Here is a 20,633-nt window from a genome sequence, read left to right on the forward strand (position 1 = left end):
TCCCACCCTCAAGCCTTATCCTTATCCTGATCCTTCTTCTCCCCCCCCCCCGATCACGAGCCAAATATATCTTAATTCACCTTTTGTACCATAAGAACTAAATCCCACTAGCTTCCGTTCGAACAAAACCATCAAGCTTCAACAACCTATAGAGTTTAGTCATCCGTGATACCTCACGCGAGGCCACAATCACGATGTCAACAACAGACCCCTTCATCCTAGCCTGGAACTCCATTCGCTACCACACCTCGAACATGATGGACCAAGCGGACAAGCACTTCGAATCCATGGCCATCACGATCCGACAGAAAGCGAATGATACATCATGGCTTCCACAACTCCCGCATCGAAAGGTTCCACCTCCACCGCCTCCATCTGTTACTCCTGTCGTTGGAAATAATACCGAGGGGTTTGGGGTGGTGTGGGGATGGGTTAAGGAACATAAATGGCTTGCGGTGGGGTTGGTGGTTGCGGTTGTCGGTGGTGGGGTTTATGTTGTTAAGAGGAAACGGCAGAGGGGGGGGAGGAGGAAGGCGTTGAAGGCGGGGAACGGGGCTAGGAAGGAGGTCGTTGGTATGTCTGTTTCTCCCTTTTTGAAGGTGTACGGGTGCTGATACGGTTCGGTAGTTATTCATGGACAACCGCACGATCCGATTGTGAAGTCCACGGCTCATGATTTGGAGAGACGAGGGTTTATCGTTTATATTGCTGTTTCGTCGCATGAGGACGAACAAGTCGTGCTGGCGGAGGGGAAGACGGATATTAAACCGCTGCAGATTGATATTCTTGATGTATGACCCTCTCTCCCACCTTTATTTTTTTTTCTTAGTGGTTACTAACGATATATCGATACAAGACCCTCTCCGCCCGCGCGTCCGTCTCTCGATTCTCCTCCTACCTCAAATCCCCCGTCATCCCCTTCCAGGGCGCCCCAGCCCACCACCTCAAATTCACAGCATTGATCCTAATCCCGGACTCGAACTTTCCATCCGGTCCGATCGAAACGATACCGCTGGACCACTGGTCCGACACCTTCAATCTAAAGGTCATCCGAACGCTAGCAATAACACAGCTATTCCTCCCCATCGTCACGGAATTCAAATCTAGACTGTTATTCGTCACCCCGGGTATAGGGTATAGCCTCCGCCTACCCTTCCACGCCCCCGAAGTCGCGGCAGTGGGGGCGTTGGAAGGAGTGATCGGCTGCCTTCGACGGGAAGTCGGCGCCGCGGGTGTTCAAGTCGGGTGGATTAAAGTCGGAACTCTGGACTTGAACCCCACCGAAAAGAAAGGAAATAAAGAATCCGCCACGAGAGCAGATGTTCTCGCTTGGAGTCCGGCGGTAAGGAGTATTTACGCCAGGGGTTATGTGAATTCAAAGGCAGTGGGTGATGGAGTCAAGGGGAGTAGTCTGAAGGAGGTGAATGCGGCTGTTGTGGCGGGGATGTTGGATAGGAAGGTTAAGAAGGTGATGAGGGTGGGGAGTGGGAGTGTGGCATATGATTTTATCGGGACGTGGGCGCCAGAGGGGGCCGTGGGGTGGATGTTGGGGCTCAGAGGTGGGAAAAGGGTGACGGAGAGCGTCAGGGGGAGTTCGCCGGGTAGTGCGCATTCGTTGGAGAGCAGCGTGGAGTGGGAGAGGGTGGATAAATAGTCCCCTCTGTTGCATTATATCTTTCTTTGGGGTGTTCGAGAAGAGGTCTACGACACCGACTACGGGACCGGTCCGACCGGGATATGGGATATCTGTCGAAATTGCTGGACGATCGGGACGGGTTATTTTTCACGAGCACTACGATGCACTCTCCACTATTATAAGAAAGATTGTGGATTGAAGTATTCGAAGCATCTCCGCATTTTTTTATGATGATATATAAAACTGGATACCTCCCCGGATTAACTGTAATAAATAATAATACTCTCTGCTCACAACCACTCCCAGATATTCGATGTAGAGATCTCGAGATCTGGTGAGGTTTTCGATATCGTAGTAAGGATTTTCGGACAGATGTGCTTTGGGGTCGTGAACACCATGCTACGCGGATATCATTGCAGACCGGTTTGATCATAACCAAAGCAGACGACCAATAACTACCGACGACACTGTGAAGATTTCAAAGACCGGGCTGCAACCTTTATATTACAGCTTGATAGTTTGATATAACCCTTCGGCCGACATGAAACGGAAGAAGAGGGACATGTCTTGGGTGACGACGGGTGCTCCCGCCACAGTCTCGCATCGGCTCTAGCTTGTTATCCAACACGATAACAAGTACGATCGGGTACTTTTTATAGTTACTCCTAGCCAACATGTTGGAATGCGGATATATAAGGTACTCGCTGAATTAAAACCTTGGGGGTTTAAATTTGGATTTTTGGCGCCCGGGGGTATAGAGACTACCTGTGCCTCGATAGTCCGATGGGGATGGTTGTGTCAGCTGTCAGCCTCGAGTCTGTCCTATACTACGCCATCCCATACTTATAACAAGACCCCCGCGATATATAAAAAGTCCCCAAGGATCCCCCATATTCCAGTTGATCGGTTGGGTAGAAGGGATACGAATGAACAAAAGGTCGAGGCCTGATCCGGTCGCATCGTGTGGAATAAAGTGGTCTCCTCGTTTCACGATTCTGCTTTCGTATTGGTCTTCCTCTCCTCCGCTTCGTTTTCGCTTGTTAAAGTGCTCCCGAAGACACTCCTGAAATCGAAACCTGCTCTCATCCCGACGTCAACCTTCAACTTCCACCGTGAGATCGAAGACGAGATAACTTGGTTACCCCGGAATTTAAAGCTGTTCCTTTCCATCGTTCTACCTGCTCGCGCTCCTCCCGGCCGGCAGCGGCTGACCTGAAGGGAATCCCGGCCTCGCTCGCCAAACCCCTCAACTTCAAGGGTGAGCTTGGGAGAGAACGCCTCACTCGAAGGAGGAGGAAGATACCAGCCACGATGGTCCTCCCCGACGAAGTCTTCGACGAATGCGTCGCAATCCTCCAAAACACCACCTTGCTCGAAGAAGAACAAACCGAACAAGTCGAAGGAGTCATAAAATCCCGAACGGGACTCACGGGAGCCGCGTTGGAAGCTCAAACCCTCGACGTCCTATGGCGTCACAGAGCCCAACTCTCACCTACCTCCTCCCCACCTCCTCCGCGAGCCACAATCATCCGTCGTTCCTCGCCGGCTCCATGGCAGATGGCCGGTCGCACGGGGACTCCCGTCGGAACCCCACCGCCCGGTTTCGCATCGGTTGCTGCGACCACCCTTCTCAACCATGTCAACAGCAGTCCGTTCCCGAGTCCGCGTCCTTCACCTTTGTTGGCGTATTCTTCGCCGAGGATACCGCATTCGCCGTCTTTGAACGCGTATGAATATGCTACGGACGTCAGTACGCCTGATATATACGGTGACTACGGATCTGAGAACGTCGCGTGGCTGGTCGCGGATGATAATCCTACGAATTACCTATCTTCGAGGGGTGGGTTGATGCAGCAGGATAATCTGACGCCGCATGATATGCTGCGCAGCGTGTTGGGGGAAGGGAGGACGGATGAGGAGATTTCGGCAGCGTTGGAGACCTGTGGGTATGATCTTTCCGCTACTTTGTCCATGCTTATGGATCAGGAAGGGATTACGGGTAATGGGAACGGGAACGGGAACGGGAACGGGAACGGGGGAGGGATCGGGATCGATGTATTGAGAACGCCGGAGGGGAAGTATAGTCATATTAGCGGTGAGGGGATGACGATTGCCACCGGGAAGAATACGGCGTTAACGCCTGGAGGTGGGGAGTACGGAAGAAGCCCCGGACGGCCGACGACGCCGAAAGTGGGAGTCGTGTGTAGATTTTTCCTGTCGACCGGGAGCTGCTTGAGGGCGGATTGCAGGTTTAGTCATGACACGTCGTCGACGATATGCAAGTACGTTGCTACCCCCCCCTTCGTATGAGATTATATACGGTACTGACAAGGAACAAGATATTGGGTAATGGGTTCCTGCCTCGCCGGAGACACCTGCATCTTCTCCCACGACCCCACCCAATCGGCCAGTAAATTCATGGACCAGCAGCGAGCCGCAACATCCACCCCACCCCTCCTCCAATTCCAAGATACCACCGCCTTTCCCGCCCTCGGCGGCGATCTAACCTCCTCCCACTACAATAACAACGGCAGATCCGGCGACCCCTCCAACAACCCCACCCTCTCGCCACCCCCCGGTTTCCGCGCTCTGAACATCTCGCGTCCGAACTCACGAGCTCAGAATCGTGCTCCGAGTCCCATGATCCCGTCGGTGGACGATACGGATGCGTTCCCATCGCTGGGAAGTTTCAAAACCGGGAAGAAACATCAAAATAGACGGAACAATAGGAGCAATTTGACGGAGGGGATAACCGGTTCTCCCGGACAGAATATCCCAACCGGACCGGCCAGTCTGGCAGATGTGGTCCGCATGTCCCCCTCACCCGGTCCGTACAACCGCAACAACCGCTTCAACAACCACATCCAAAACTCTCCACCCCCTTCGTTCTCCGTCCCGGGGAAACACCGAAACAACCACCGCAACAGCAACAACCAGAACAACAACGGTGGAAACCCACCAAGCGCAACCCTACCCCTCTCGGCCGCCGCTGCCGCGATACCCCCGCCTCAACAAATACCCTGGCTGGACACGGGAAACGCCATGAACAAAACGTACCTAAAACACCGACAGACGGCGATCAAACACGGTCAGCTGCGGAACAAGTACCTCAGCGCCGCCGCTGCCGCATGGGCCAGGAACGATGCAAAAGCGGCAAAGAGTTTGAGCAACAAGGGACAGCAGGAGCAAGCCGAGATGAGGAAGGCGCATAGGGAGGCTGCGGCGGCGATTTACGAGCAGAGGCAACGGGCGTTGAGGAACGGTGCTGCCGGGGGGACTGTGGAGTTATTTGTGGATTTGCACGGTACGATATTTACTCACTTACCCTTTTCGAGGATCGGAGTTGATGAAAGCGTATAGGTCTCCACCCGGAAGAAGCAGTAGAATACCTCGAACGCGTCCTCCTCGAGAACCAAAAGTCTTCGCAACCGCTGTACGCCATCACGGGTACGGGCCACCACTCCAAAAACGGAAAGGATAAAGTCCAACGCTCCGCCCGCGCGTTTCTGGATGAATGGAAATACGTATATCGTGAGTTTTCAGCACAGGGGGATAGGGGTGGGATGGGTGGGATATTGGGGATCGATCCGGGAAGTTTCGATAAGAGTTATGTCAAGGGGGAGGGGAGCGGCGGGGAGAACGGTAACGGTAAGAAGAACGGAGTCGGGAAGGAGGGTGACGGTGACGATGTTTTTGGGGTCGAGGAGGGGAGCGTGGGGGATGGGGAGGCGGTTGATGGGAACGGAGAGGTGTTGAAGAGGAGGGATGAGGTTGTGGTGAAGGTCAAGGAGGGGAAGAAGAGGAAGGGGAGTTCGAAAGGGGGGGAGGATGGGGAGGATGGGAAGGAGGGGGATGAGGATACAGTAAATGAAACCGCTGCTGGTGCGGCGGGGGAGTAGCGTGAGTATATTCTTGTTAGAATAAAATATACCAATACAAAGGGCATCGTTTGAATCTTATAACTTTTGATGCGGGCTTGCATTGCGAAGGGGCCAATGTGAACTTTTGTCTATATCCGTGAACCGTGTAGATACATATATCGTAAGGTGGGTGGTAGAAGTCATTATATAATATACAAAGCCTGCTGCTGCTTTCGGATACGGGGTTAAACATCGTTCAGTCATCTTGCTCACTCATACTCTCCCACCCATCCGGTCTTTCTTTACCCCCTTCCTCCTCTTCACCCTCATCGCTCTCGCTCTCGCTCTCGCTATCCTCCACCCCGACGACTCTCTCTTCTTTCTCCTCAACCCCCTCCGGCACCCTCCCCGCAAAGATCCTCCTGACCGCCGCATTAGTACTGGTATCCCAAACCTTCACGATACCCTCGCTCCCCGCGATCGCCAACCTGAACCCGACCTCTTTATCCGGCGCGAACCCCACGCTAAAGATCTTGCCCAAGTCGAAATCTCGGGTGGTAACCATGCTAGGTTTGTTCCCCTCCACGTTCCAGATTTTTACGTTCTTGTCGGTCGATGCCGTGGCGATGAAGCCCGGGATTATTGGGTTCACGTCGAAGGAGGTTAGTGATGAGGAGTGGGCTTGTAACGTCCACACTGGCTTCGTGGATGATAGCGAGGATGGGATCGTTCGGGCGTCGTGGAGGTGGAGGTTTCCGGCGTCGGTGGAGATGTAAAAGTAATTGGGGTCGTGGGGGTCCCATTTTATTCCTTCCACGTCGGATTCGCAACCCCAACGGGCGGATACCGTGTCTTTAGTCCTCATGTCTACGGCTGCTACCGTACGGTCCCAGGAGCCGGAGAGGAGGATGGTGGTGTTCGTGGGGTGCCACGACAGGGAGGAGACTTTGTCGGTGTGGTGGGTGTAGGAGTGTGCGGCGGTGCAGGTGGTCAAGTCCCAGAGTTTTATGGTTGTGTCCGCGGAACCGGAGGCGAGGAGGTTACGGTGGGTGCGGTTTGAGGATAACGAGAGGATGGAGTCCGTGTGATGGGTCGAGACTGGGGATTTCGACTTCTTCTTTTTTTTCTTCTTGGAGGATTTCGATGACGAGGGAGATGGATCCGGAGCGCCGAGGATTGCGTCTGGGAAAAGGGTGTCTACGGTATCCAAATTCCATATTTCAATTTCTGGATCCGTGGTTCCTATTGCTGCATAATTCCCCTTCGTGGTCGGCGAGGGGACGGTTTTTACGGGCAGGTCGAGCCATTCTATGCATAGTGGGATGGCGGGGAGCATCAGATCGTGGTGAACGTAGAGGTTGTCGGAGTCGTCTTCGTAGACGTATATTTCGAGGTGGGCTAGGTCGTCGGAGAAACGGCCGGCGAGGAGGAGGTTGTCGCTAGGAAGGATTTGGAGGTCGGCGCGATCGGAGTCGTCTTGGTTCTATTTTATTATATTGGATGTTAGTAATTCGTATTCAGTGATAAGGGGGGGTATGAGGTGGGCATACGTCCGGAATGGTGATGTACGGGTCTTCGTCGTTGTTTTCGTGGTAGGCTAGGGATTTGATGTTGCCGAACATGCCCATCGCTATCCGGAGATATTAGCTATGAAACTCGGGTGGGAAAACGGGAGGACGTACTTTGGGGGTCGTCGTCATCGCCATCATCGTCATCGTCGTAGGTGTCTAGATTGTATTCTTTCAAATCGTCGTCTGCGCTATACCATCCGTATCATATCAGCACACCATTGTAATATATTTGATGGTGAAAATAACACACGCTTCATCATCACTATCATCCTTCTTCCCTTCTTTCTTGGGGGTTCCGGGGTCGATGTCCATATCTAACGATACTCCCCCTCCGTTTGTATCTTCCTTCTCTTCATTGTCGGACGTAGAGGCTTTGGCATCCTCGAGCTCTTCTTCCGCATCGTCGAGCTTTAATTTTGCAATTTCAGCGATTCTAGAGAATTCGCTTTCGTCCAATGTTTTTCGGGTGGGGAATTCGGCAGCGAAGCCCCGGGGGATCCAGGTCGTCGACGTTATCATTCTTTTTCTCTTCGATTTTTGAAGGCAAAGGGTGAGGTGAGGTTGAAGGTGGTGAAGAAATCCGACGAGGTCGTTTTTGGAGTCTTTGCGACTTGAACTTTTTTTTTAGCGGGAGGAAGGTCTTGGCGTTTGTGGGTTATCGATAAAAGGCAACATTTTTTTTCCCGTTCCATTCTTCATCTCTTCACCATCCACCATCATAACTCCAGGTACGTCCGCCCCACGCATCCCCGTTACGCTTGTTTTTGTTTTATGAGAAAGAGAGGAATCCGATGATGAGCGAAATTCAAATACAATTTCAAAAAGTATACGGAAGAGCCGTATGAATGGTTTTTCTTCCTTTCCGATTTCTATGCATATAGGGCGGAGAGGGGGGGCCGATAATGTTTAATTGAAATATCAAGAGTCTGAGGTTTTATTTATTGTTTTACACCGTTTTTGAACGTTCATGGGATATGGTGGATAAGTTGATGCTGACTGTTTTTGGCGATTGAAGTGTGCGCAGACGCGTTTGAGATGGTTCCTACTCTCGAGGCCAGCCATCAGCATGTTTGGAGCTATCTTGGGATCGTGGGGTTTTAGTGTTCTACGGATGGTCGTCTTTTGCGCAGATGTGGAAACATATATATATATATATTTTTTTTATGACCTGCTTTATGCTCGATTGATACATCATGGTGTTCCGAAGGAACCCGAGTCCCGTATAAGTTCCGATCGTACCCCGTATCGTGAAATATATACCGTAGTAGCCTAGAGGCGGCCCGGGCGCTGCAGCCAGATCTCTAATTACAATACATTCGAATGCTGGCGGCCACGGGATCGAGTCAAACGTATAATTATACGATCTATACGCGTCCGGCTACGAGACCGATGTATACGTATCCTAGGAATGAGATCTCGCAAGCTAGGTAGCTCGTAGTGAACCACGATGAACGCCAAAAAGTCGTTCAAGGTAAATATAAATTTATATATATAGTACGTGTGGTAGAGGATTTTCAGATGAATGTGTGCCTGGGCCCCAGCCCGTATTATAGTAATCTGTTATGACGATATAGACAAAAGGCGTACCTACGCAAACTACTTGAACCGACATGAGAAGAGAAAGAGGAATAACAGTCGGGGGGAACCTGAAGTCTAACATGCGACTTGACCCCGGTGCGAAGGAATAAAGCTCAGATTCCATGGATTTTGTGAACCTTTGGGCTTGCGTCTGTGTATATTGGGTGTGCCGGATGAGCAAAGGAATTGGCGTATATCGTGTGCGCCACCAACAAAAAAGAGGTACAAGGAAAGGAAACAAAGGAAACCGTTCCGTAAAGCTTGGAGTGCGAATGAGGATTGGGATCGTAAATGGACATGTGGGACGAAACAAAACTAATATTGCATCGCAAACGCCAATCCCAACAGTCCAAACACCGCTGCACCGCCAATCCTCGCACCCTGAGCTCCGTTAGCTTCGGAACTAAACGTAGGCTCGGGTATCGACGCAGAAGTGGTGGTCACATTCCCCCCACAGCCGCAAAAGCCGCAACGCCAGTTGGCACCGTAACCTCGGAGGAAGAAGAAGAAGAAGTAGTCTCGATGCAAGATTCGCATTGCACGCCCTCGCCAACGTCTTCCCAGTCATCGGCGCAGAAGAGTCCGCTGCTTGATGCGTCGAGGCAGAGACGGGTGCAGCATGGATCTGGGGTTTCCGGACAGTCGATGCGGAACATACGGACGTCGCAGGTGGGGCGGGGGGTTAGGGAGGTCGTGGAGGTGGTTTTGGCGAGGAGGGTGGTTGGGGCGTGGGTTTCGGTTGGTTTATGCGTGCCGGTCGTCGTTTCGACGTCCGCGTCGCGGGCATAGGCTGTGATGGCAAAGATGCTGAAGGTATCATGTCAGCCGACGATATGTTTTACAAGATCACGAGGCGGGTGGGGAGTTCTAAGCGCCTACCCGAGGATGATAGCCGTAAAGAATGTCTTCATTTTGATGATAATGAATGCGTATAACACTAGCAACGAACGTGATAGAGACAATGCTCAAAAAGAATAACTTTTGCGAAATGCAAAGAAACACGCCGAAAGCAATGGACTGTCTGTCGGTACTGACGGAAGAGACAACAGAATAGTAAAAAGGAACGAAACGCCCGTTAATAGCCTAGAGGCTCATACTTTATACTCACTTAAGCCATGGGATACAGAGTCGTTAGATTAATACAAAGCCACCATGCAGACATAAGGACGATCGGACGTTGCATCTGGTATAGTCCACTGTTCAGGCTAACCTATACGCGGCCCATTCGTAGATCAACCGAACTTCGAGGCGCCCTACGCTCCGCACAGTTGTGCGGTATAGTATATGGGGTGCATGCATACGTTTAAATTAAGTTCCGAGGGTGCTCGGAGTGCGGCTTTCTTCGCGATATCCACAGGTGAGTTTTTTGTCGTTAGTTTATTTCGGTACCTGCATGCAGGGGTTCGGGGACCTTATTCGGAAGATTTAAAAATATCCGATCCCCTATGGGAACGAATCCAGACCATCCCAGGCAGCGCGTGGGGAATCTTCCCTCGATAAATGTAAATGCATGCGTTGACAAGACACGGGATGTTGTTGCATTTTCTAAATCGGGTTTCTTGGTGGGATAATATTACTGATTGCGAGCTCGGCGTGGCCCCTGTTAAAAAGTACCTAGCGGATGCGGAAAGTGATATCGATAGCATAGGGACAACTGAGCAGGTTCATGACGTCCGAGGCCATTGGTGTTGTAAAGTTTGGCTTGGCTGTCCCAGAAATCGAGGATAACGATATATAACAAATTAAAAACGATAAAATACCCGGGAAACGTTTCACCGATCAATTCATCCGGCAAAGCTGGACAAAATTTCCCAAATTCTTTTTGGATTTTGCGCCTCGTTTGGTTAGCCTGAGAGTAAAGCCATGCGCCATTGTTTTGCAAGCCACGAGACCAGTTGGTGTTGAACCGGCCCGACCAGACGGGGATCTGAGGTGGTGTGAACTAGGATGCAGGATTGTAGCAATGGTGCTGGCACCCGATTTCTCCGCTAATAGTCATCATGGTGCCTTCGTTTGTTCCGTTAAATTGGCATGTCTTTTTCCTTGGAAGTCTTCAATGCAAAGGCGATCTTGAAGCTATTGGAGGGGTAGGGGTTGCAGAAGATCTTGCTGTCCCGATAGCTTCACGACAGTCTTGCGCCATAATCGCAGGCAGGTCCAAACTCGAAATAGTGGGAAAGGGCTTATCGATTTCGGACCAAAATAACGTTTTGCAAAGCTCGTCTTGAAATTCAGCAGCTTCAAGAAGGTTAGGTGCAAACACCCTGCTTTGTTTTTGCCCACTTCGGGAAGGAAGCACTGTCGAGAAAACTTGCGTATGCATGGCCGGATGGCTTGCCTTGGACCCTACGGGAATTCACAATTTTAACGGTGGTAACACGGCTTCGAACCTTTGGATGCCTTTTGATTGCATGTACAAAATTGGAGGGTAGATTCTTCTCGTCTCGATTCCGTACGGTGGGTGCGTAACCGGAATCGTAAAAGCTGTTTGCTCTAGGCTTTCCGTAGACCTCGGCCAGACATCGCCCGCCCCTACCTACCTGATTGTCCTTCGCCTTGTATCAGATACTTTGGTGATTTTCACAGATCTCTGCGGAAGAAATGATGTTTTGCGTGGAAGTTTGCAATGCCAAGCAGGTACTGGTACTTGCATAGAGACTCGGTTCGACACCCGTCAGCCACTTTTCACAAATGACTAAAACCGCAAGGTTATGCTCTCCATCCCGGATACCTGGAATGATCTCTGATGCCTGGTGGTGGGGGAGGAAGCTCATCAGAGCGCATGGATGTGGAAGGACGAAGACGGTCGCAACCCACAGGAATAATTGTTCATTTCAACCGAAAAAATCAAGCAACTTCGAACCAGGGGTGCAACCCATCTGCCCGCCTAGCCTGTCAGCTGGACATGATTGAATCGCAAGAAGGTCTTCGGGGCGGTCTCACCCCGCTTATGTACCCGGACCACCGCGCATTTTCGTACATCTGTTAAATATAATTGAACAGTCGACCGAAGTTCCGGCATGGTAACCTTTTTGTAATATCTATAAGCTTCAGTTTTCCTTCTTCGACGTTTCCTAATTTTCCCAGCCTGGACTTTTCTCTCTCGATCCATTTTTTCTCCATTTCCCCATAGCTATCTTTGCTCGACAGGAATAATCAACGTTTTCAGATGTTCGGATCACGACCTTCAACTCGACTTGTGCGACGATAACTCATGATGGAAATAAGCCGGATACGAGGCCTGGCCAGATTTGGTGGACCGAGTGCTCCAAACATATCCAACAAAGAAAACGACAGGAATTTCGACAAGGACGAATTCGGCGTAATAAGAAGAATCGCAAGGATACCAAGAAGGTCTCTGTGATACCCGCAGACACCGAGATAGAGACGAGGTCCTTTGGTGGTACGGTAACTCTCCTCTCCCCTCCCTTTCTTTCTTCTTTCAAAAGGTGCGGTTTGGTGGGAATCGCAAGCGTGAGGTATCAACCTGGTAGACGGATGGGAAAGTGCCATACAGCATCGACGAGGACGGGAAGCGACAGCGACAAACTCGAAATTCGAAATAATGAAGGAGGGCATATTGCATTTTGATTCGGCGAAACTAACAGTATAATCTCGTATTCCCAACAGTGCAACGCAACAGCTAGTTTTTGTTCGGTGTCGCACCGAATTTGGCTGGCTCGTGGGCTCGTTTTGGCCTTGTGTCACCTCGACTCGGAAGATCCAACACGATCAACGCATGCCAAAGTCTGGACGCTTCTTGGACGGAAGCCGTTCTCCTCGGCCGCCTCGGTTTTGTCCTCGAAGCGAAGTGGGTCTGCATATATATATATATAAAGGGCCTGGGGAAGCCTTCAAAGAAAAAGTAAGTTAGAAAGTTCTTTTCGCAAGTAAAAAGCGTTTTTTTTTCTCGTTTTGCATCGGTTGTCGATATGTACCCTCGATGTTCTGTTTGCAACACACCGCCTCGACACAGGATTCGGTATCGCGATAGAAGGTTGAGGGTTTGTATCCAAGTTGTGGAGCTGGTAAGAGCTTCTGTTTTTCGACACATGTAAGCTTTTGGTCCATGAGGAGATATTGGTGGCAGTCCGTGGCTTGAATACGGTGGCAGGAGGGGAATATGATTGGACGATGAAGTGCGTTGCGTCTAGGATCGACAGGTTCATTGCCTAATATGGACGATCAATCGCTCGTTTTCCAACACGGACAACACGTTTTCCAACCGTCTACAACACATTTCCTTTCCCATCGATGGGGTTAAAAATATATCCATTGTTGAGCATCGTGCTTTCACACCCCCCCCCCCCATCTTTCCTCCTTTTTTTCACCCTCTCATCAAAATTTTCCATTTCTCCAAACCTACATCCATCTTTTGCAAAATCACCAACAACCACTTCGCATCTTCATAATCTCTATCTCCATCCATATCATTACTACTTTTCCTGTGTGTTTCGGATTACTTACAATGGACGACCCAGACGAAAGAAGCGGGATACAGAAGTGTATGTGATCTTCTTGTTATGTTGGTGGTTGCTGAGCAAAAAAAACCTGTTGCTGGATTTTCAACGATGTGAAACAATCACGTTGCAAAACTTGAAAACGAAGCCCAAGCTAACTATTCATGATGATAGATTACGACGACGAAGCGCTATTTGAGGAAGTAATGAGAAAACAATACATGGGGTATCTAGATCTGACACCCGACCCTGCTTCGCCTTCGCAGTCGTCATCCTACGGGTATCAATCCGGTCAGCCCGCATCTCACGCAAGCAAGGCATCTCTCACCCCCTACGGAACTGGTAATGGTTCTGGAACAGCTCCCGTTTTTCGCCCCCCGTTTCTAGATAATCCAAAATATCCCTCGATGGCTTCGCCACGCCAGGCACCGAGGATTGACCGTCCGTGCGATGATCTCTTAGAGTATCTTCGTCATGAACACTTGGATACGACTCGTCCGAGGAGGGTTAAGGACGCGTCTACTACTAAGGATTCATCCGTCACCATGAATTCACCCGCTACTAACAACCCCTTTGCTGCTAACAATTCATCTATTGATAAGGATTCATCTACGACCCAGAATCCATCTCCTCTCAAGAAGACCACACCCGTCCTCGCAGAGCCTAAGGTTAGATACCGTGGCGTCTCGGACGATCCTCGATCGCCCTCTTTGAAAGGCGTTCCTGATTGGTACATCGATGCGCATAAAGAGCTTAAGGCTAAGCATCCTTACGACTTCTCACATTTCATCGAAGGTTACCAGTTTTATGCTAAAGGACCTTCCGCTGAGGGTAATACGGAGCAAGATCAACATGAGGAGTCTTTTGCTCTTTCTGAACATTCATATCCTGTTTCTCCTCCGTATCGATCGACTACTCCTACGCCTCCTATTGTCCCTCTCAATCACCCCGCTGTCGACAGCTGTGTTCCACATTTCACACCTCCGAGTTATGGCCGATTCCGTTACAGTGAAGCGGTATCCGCAGACACTTTCCACATCTCCGAGAATCTCGAGCAAGTTAGACAATTTGAGCTGTCTGCTAAAGAAAGAGAAGGAGCTTCGACTTCTGGAAGCTCATATGCTGATCGGCTTAGAAAGTCGGTCAAGTATGCGGTCCTTCCGGAGGGTTACCCCGCTGACGTTCTTGATATGTATGATGAGGACGAGCCACGTTTGCTCTGTTCTTCTTGTCGAGATAAGGATTCTATCCCGGAAATTTGTCAGGAGAAGGATAATATTCCCGAAATACGTGTTCAAGAGCCGGAAGAAGCTATTGATCCTGAAGAGGAGGATTACTCTGTTCTCGTCAAAACCAAGGAACCAAACAAGCTTACCGTTCCTCGTGAAGAGGTACCCGATACTTCTGGTTTGGCAACAATGGCTTTGCGAATCGAACCGGATGCGCGTTCTGTAAGCGAAAAGTCGGACGGCAGTGCTAATGGCTATGGTGACTTTTTTGTAAGTAAAGTTCTTTCATATCCGGAAATATGACTCAACTAACGGAAATGACAGGATTACTATTCGCGAACCAGCGGCGGAAGTGTCACTCATGATGGAGAGGACCTCGATCATGCTTCCGTTTCTGACACCACAGATGGGCGCAAACCCCCTCCTTATAATAGCAAAGACCAGAAATCTTTCGTTCCGGTTCTGGCCCCTCTCTTCGAAGAGAGAAGTCGCACCCAAATCCAAACTCTTGCTGTTGAGCTCAAGGAAGAGCAACAATTCTACATGCCATTTCACCCACTTCATGGTTCAGAAGAGAGGGTCAACGTCATCCCCGACGTTCGGGAGGCGACTATCACTACTGCTGTTGGAGCCACCAATACCAACACTAACAAGGGACAACGGGTCCCCACGAAGCCTTTGCCAGCTTACGTCGAACATGGTCATGATGAATACAATAGTCGCCACCGCTCAATCTGTGATGGTACCAACTTTTGGCGCGATGACTTTTCAACCGAGACCATCGAATACCGCGTTATCGTCGAGAAACCCGCTCCTACGCCACTCCTTCCTTCTAAGCGTCGCGTTCCAAAACCGGCTTCGATCGTTGGATCCGATAGCCCACCGCATGAGATCAAAGACACCAACAGTCTTCGCCGTCCAACGATTGTTCATGTCGAACCAACAATCGATCCTACGCCACCTCCCGTTCCTCCTAAGGAACCTCTTACTTCTGAATTTCCTCCCACTCCCCCGCCCAAGACAGCTGAAACTGCTTATTGCCCCTCTCAACCTGCTTATGGCCCAGCACCTCATCCTTCCGTGGCCGACATAGGACGCGGCATGCGCATTGAAGACGAGGATATCTACGACAACACGCCGTACAGGGACAATTTCGACACACCTACTCCCCGACGTGCAGGTCCAACAAAGGCGATGAAAGTCCTCGGTGTTGAAATGAACGAAATCCGACAAACTAGCGGTTTTGAAAGCGGCGCTTTCAAACCATTCACACCATGTGCTGGCGGTAACTTGGAGAAAGAAGTCAATCACATCACGAACCGTAACAGTAAGCTCGACCAAGATGAGTCTAAATCATCTAAATCACTTCTCGGTTTCCGCGGCGGGGTTAGCGATCTTTTCCGCAAACGCGATAAGACGGCTGGACCAAGCAATATTAACACCGAAGCCCCTCAAGCCGACAAGTGTTCTTCAGTCGAAACTGGGGCATCCTCTCCTGATTCTCCACGCCCTGGTCTTTTCAAGCGCCTTTTCAACAACAAGCGTCAGAGTGATGCTCCCTCGACTGCGCCTAGTATCGAGTCGTACGGCGGATCTAACAGGAATCATGAAAGTTGGGACTCAAGTCGTGCCAGCGGTGACACGGGCCTCACGAGTAACGATGACGCATTTATGTCGTATGGCTCACATCACACTGTTCCTGACAGTGGAAAGACTTCAACGGGCAACACCTCGTCTCCTGCAGACTACGTGGACGACCGCATTAACCCCAACTTCTCTGTCAAGTTGAATGACAAACCGCCGAAGACCAAGAGTTCACTCTTCTTCGGCCGCGAGAAATCTGAGGATCCAGGATTGACCATCGGCGGTGTCAGTATCCCTGTTCCCGAGGAAGAAAAGGGAGTTAGTGTCTTTGGTTTCTTTCAAAAGGATAAGGAAATGGAGCCTGAACGGGACGACGGCGCTCTGATCGAAGATATCAAGAAGCGAATCGTTGAACAAGCGAGTTTCGAGAGAAGTGAAGAATTCGCCCGACAGAAGCAAAAGGCATTCGATGACAAACAAAAGGCAAAGATCATACCAGGGCGAAAGGGTTACTTTAACGGAAAGGGCGAGTACTACAGGGCTAAGAACCTTCTCGAACTTGAACTTTGTGACTCCGAAAATTCAGAACCTCTGTCTTTCTCAGAAGTCAAGGAGAAGTACGAAAAAGAGAAACCCGAGCCTGTCAAAGAGCCCAAGAGATGGGGGCCACCGGACCACATGCCTCCTTCGGATCGTAATGCAGAACGCGAAGTCGACGACTTTCATTTGCAACCTGAAATCATGTTCGGAGATTACGACCTTCCCACTCCAATCGTCGAAGAGCCAGAAACCGTTGTTTCGGAGCAACCGGGTGTCTCCCGCGAAAGCATTACGGTCAAATCTCCCGTTACACCAGGCTTCTCGCCAGAGAACGAACCTCCTAGCCACTGGTCGGACGATTCTGATGAGGAAGATCACGACCACGACTCACAACCGCCCACTCCTTCTAACCCATCGTTTGGACGTTCAACTAAGCGCCACAAGCGCACTGGGTCCGGATCTAGCAATCTCGGAACCGGCCCTATGTTCATGAAGAAGGCGGTTCGAAAATTCAAGGCTAATAGGAAATCCGCGGAAGTTCGTGCCTCTCCATCTTTGGCATCCAAAGGAAATAGAGATTCTGTCATGAGCCAAACATCGAACGGTTCTAACCGTAGCACTCCCATTTCCGCTTCAGCTCCACCTGTTCCACCTCCAGTCCCCGCCCGTGGTTCAACCGATGCCGGCATCAGATCTGAATGTAGAGCATCCAGGATCCCCGTTCGCAAGGTATCGGTTGCTTCACCACCATCGTCTCGGCTTACTACTGGTACATATCACGATCAAAAGGATAACGTTGTTCACCACTTCGGTGGGACTATTCCTGAACGCAGCGGAAGCAGTCTTGGACACCGTGGAGACCGTACTAGCATGCCCGCCAATCTTCCCGAACGGGCAAAGAGCAGCCTGGGTCACAATGTTGCGGATGAACGACTTGTTAGGGAAGGAATCAAGTGTACGGCGGATATTACCGCGGACGATGTCTTATCATTCGTGGTAAAAAAGAAAGCCCAGGGAAAAGCGCAACTAGAGGAGGAGCAGCGCAACAGGCGAGCGGAGGAGATTAGATTGAATGAAGTGGAAGCAAAGCTCAAGAGGGAGAAAATAGCTGCGAAATCCGATAAGCGGCTTGTGAAGGAGAAGAAAAGACACGAAGATGCAATCGAGAAGTCGAAGTTTCGAGTCGGATTGGCCACGAGACTTGCTGGCAGGTTGATTCAGCGGGAATCTGATAGTTTGAAGAGTAAAGGCGTGTACGTCCCCAGTGCTGAAATCAATGGCTGGATCTAGGGGGCCCAGCAGAGAGATTTCAGGGGACAGCATCCGGAACCTCATCATCTTCCCAGTCAACCGACGGTCCCTCAAAATACCTATAATAACGGGCCAACACCACGGAATAACCATGGCCCATCTTCCGAATCGCAAGGAATTCCAGAGAAACACCACATAACCCAGTATGCTAGCGAGCCTTGGGTGCCTCGCCCGAAGCCTCCTAATTCCCAGCCGGCACCAAAAGAATGGACAAGCTCTCAAATGGAAGGGCGCCAGGAATCGGTAATTCCACCGTCCAAATACAAAGCTGCCCAAGAAGGACCCGAGTTGGAAAGGTTACCTCTCGACAGCCATGGCCTATTCATCAAGCGGTTCCAGTATGAACGTGGCCATGCGACATTTGGCTGTGGTCCAGACGATCCGCCTCTCGCAAAAGAGATCCCGCTACCCACCGAGCCGGTGCAGCTATGGGAAGTCCCAAGGTGGGTAATGGAAAGCAAAGGACCGGAATGGGTTTACCAATGGCAGAACCAAGGAATTTATCCCGAGAACCCTTGGTTCCCGTCGTATGTCAACCGCTGTGATGACGGCCTCTTCGATCGCCCCCTATTCAAACGCCTTCTCGAACTCGGGGACCTCAATGGAGCAATGTACTGGGTTTTCCGACAACTGATGTATGAGGCGATTCAGGAAGACAAGAGCAATGAAAACAGCACTACAATCGCTGCCATCTCGCAAACCAGACTAAAGTTCTTCGAAAAGTTCATCAAATCGGTCGAAACGATGCACGAACGCCAAAACTTTGCACGCCAGTATTCCGAAAAGTTTGGAAAAACTGACATCGATCCTCTCGAAGACCTAGACGAAGAGGAACGCGAGAAAGAACTCAAGGATGCGGCCCAAAAGGTCGCGAGTCGCCAACAAAAGCTCCAGAAGATCCTCGGAAACAAGGCCATACCTGAGGCTGTTATGGATGATGACACCCTCCGTCGAGATATCCTTCTTCAACGACATTTCGAGCGACAGTTGGAACAGTACAAGATGGTCGAATTTTCGAAACAAATCCAAGCATGGCGAGAAATGGATGAACTTGATGCTAGGTATATCATCGAAGAGGAGGAAAGGCTCGAAAGTCAAAGGAAACGGGTCCACAAGGACACAACAATTATTGCCTACCGAGATTTCCTTGGACTCGTTCTACTTCCTCAATGGCTTGCCTCCGAAGACTTGGACCCAGACGTCGATCCAGGTGAAATTAGACAATTTGGAATGGGCGAAGCCGAAACTCGTGCCAGAAAGCGTAGGGTTCTAAAGGCTGGCGAGGATATCGAAAATCAGTTGCGACGAATTGACGAGGAAAACGCCGACCACAGCTTCTGGCTCGAAGTTGAGAGCATCTACCGACACAACATTGCCAAACATCTCGGGATAGCAGTTGAGGAGCTTGATCGGTGGATCCGCGGACGAACAAAACTCCCAGAAGGGCCTAACGGGCTGAAAGTCCAAGAATGGAAACCCCTCTTTGACCCTGCCGGGTCTGATTGGGTTCTGGATGGTCCGAGTTTGTGGAACTTCAATGTTTACGAAACCGAGAATTTAGTAATGGAATGCAAGAAACACCACATTGAGGTCGAGGAGATTCAATACAAGAACAAAAGACTATTAAGCCTAGGTAATTTATCGGATTCAGCCCGCAGGTTCATCGTTGACGCGACCCAAAGCCAAGTTGATGCCCTCCGGAGAGAATGGGCCGTCAAAAAATTGCTGATCATGGAGCTTGGGATCGATCGGTGGCAGGAGAAATACTGTGAACCTGACGACGAAGTCGAAGACACTGCTCTGGAGGAAGTTTCTGGCATGGATCGGATCGACAGGGAGATTGCTAGAGAGACGGGGCTTGGAGCTAGCATTGAACAGTCGAGGATGCATCAAATCGAAGATACTGCTCTAGAGGAAGATGACGGTATGAATTGGATAGAAAGAGAGATGGCTAGAGAGGCTAGAGAGGCTAAGGCTAAAGAGGCGGAACTTGCATCTAAAATTGAAGGGCCGTGGGAGATGGAAAGTGAAGAAGCTTTAGCTTTCGCTGAGGCACATTGCTCAGCATCATTGACACAAATGCCAGATGCCGTCCTCGTAGATTCTCTGCGTCAAGGATGCTCGATTCATCAACGCTTTGGGGACCTTTGAAGCAAAGAAGAAAAGTCCGCCCGAGTCGACAAGGGAGCGAGCTTTACAGTCGGCCAGTAGGAAACAAACCTGGCGATCGGCAGAGCAAACGGGCGAGTAAGCAGCAAAGCAAGACCCGCGATCAGAGCCTCCAACGGCTTCAGCAAGACAACCCTTCGAGCGCTAGTGCGGTTTCGACATCCCTCCGGTTTTAACCACGATTCCAGAATCAACCAGTTATCTATACCCAGCTTTACGATTTCATCTTTTATTTCTTGCTTAATCACACTGCCTGAGCACTTTAACTACGATGGGGCGCTACATATTTGATTTTCAATGCGAGTTTTCGTTTATTTGGTGAGTTCTCCCACACCCCATACTTCCGTTGAACCGTTGTAGCTAACTTCATCAACAAGCTTCCCTATTTCTTTCTTCGCAACGAAAAAATCAAAAAAAATCACCCAAAAAAAATTTAAAATAGAAAATAAAAAAATAAAAGGCCTTCTTCGGGGTACCTCCCTAGGGGTGCTCCTGAAGAAGGTTACAAAAAAAAAAAACCGTCCCGTCCCATTGTTCCTTGCGTTGCTTTTCAAGTCCCATTTGTTTTCCATGGGGATCCATACTCGCTGTCTTTTTCCAAGCGACCCGGGGTCTATATCCCGATATACCCCCGTACGTTTTTCAAAAGTTCGCTCTCCTTTACTCGATCGTCCTATAGGGTTTCTGCTTGGAGT

The 20,633-nt window shown here is 50.3% G+C and overlaps 5 protein-coding genes across 5 annotated transcripts; 3 read left to right on the forward strand and 2 right to left on the reverse strand.

The window, feature by feature from the left end:
• Positions 1 to 194: 194 nt before the first annotated feature.
• Positions 195 to 1,654, forward strand: DFL_009193 (uncharacterized protein; the record flags this gene model as incomplete). The annotated part of the gene is made up of 3 exons (XM_067639043.1): positions 195 to 573; positions 628 to 791; positions 857 to 1,654. 3 exons carry the CDS (start codon positions 195 to 197, stop codon positions 1,652 to 1,654), a joined length of 1,341 nt encoding a protein of 446 aa, XP_067486871.1.
• Positions 1,655 to 2,947: 1,293 nt separating this feature from the next.
• On the forward strand, positions 2,948 to 5,535 carry DFL_009194 (uncharacterized protein; the record flags this gene model as incomplete). The annotated part of the gene is made up of 3 exons (XM_067639044.1): positions 2,948 to 3,918; positions 3,976 to 4,940; positions 4,997 to 5,535. 3 exons carry the CDS (start codon positions 2,948 to 2,950, stop codon positions 5,533 to 5,535), a joined length of 2,475 nt encoding a protein of 824 aa, XP_067486872.1.
• Positions 5,536 to 5,752: 217 nt separating this feature from the next.
• On the reverse strand, positions 5,753 to 7,586 carry DFL_009195 (uncharacterized protein; the record flags this gene model as incomplete). The annotated part of the gene is made up of 4 exons (XM_067639045.1): positions 5,753 to 6,979; positions 7,047 to 7,126; positions 7,179 to 7,255; positions 7,318 to 7,586. 4 exons carry the CDS (start codon positions 7,584 to 7,586, stop codon positions 5,753 to 5,755), a joined length of 1,653 nt encoding a protein of 550 aa, XP_067486873.1.
• A 1,499-nt stretch (positions 7,587 to 9,085) lies between these two features.
• DFL_009196 (uncharacterized protein) lies at positions 9,086 to 9,556 on the reverse strand (the record flags this gene model as incomplete). The annotated part of the gene is made up of 2 exons (XM_067639046.1): positions 9,086 to 9,452; positions 9,525 to 9,556. The coding sequence occupies 2 exons, from the start codon at positions 9,554 to 9,556 to the stop codon at positions 9,086 to 9,088; spliced, it is 399 nt and encodes a 132-aa protein (XP_067486874.1).
• A 3,557-nt stretch (positions 9,557 to 13,113) lies between these two features.
• Positions 13,114 to 19,920, forward strand: DFL_009197 (uncharacterized protein; the record flags this gene model as incomplete). Its single annotated transcript, XM_067639047.1, has 4 exons — positions 13,114 to 13,150; positions 13,280 to 14,604; positions 14,659 to 17,711; positions 17,805 to 19,920. The coding sequence occupies 4 exons, from the start codon at positions 13,114 to 13,116 to the stop codon at positions 19,918 to 19,920; spliced, it is 6,531 nt and encodes a 2,176-aa protein (XP_067486875.1).
• Positions 19,921 to 20,633: the final 713 nt, after the last annotated feature.

The sequence above is a fragment of the Arthrobotrys flagrans genome (genome assembly GCF_004000055.1).
Source record: "Arthrobotrys flagrans strain CBS H-5679 chromosome Unknown unitig_1, whole genome shotgun sequence".
Lineage (NCBI taxonomy): Eukaryota > Fungi > Ascomycota > Orbiliomycetes > Orbiliales > Orbiliaceae > Arthrobotrys > Arthrobotrys flagrans.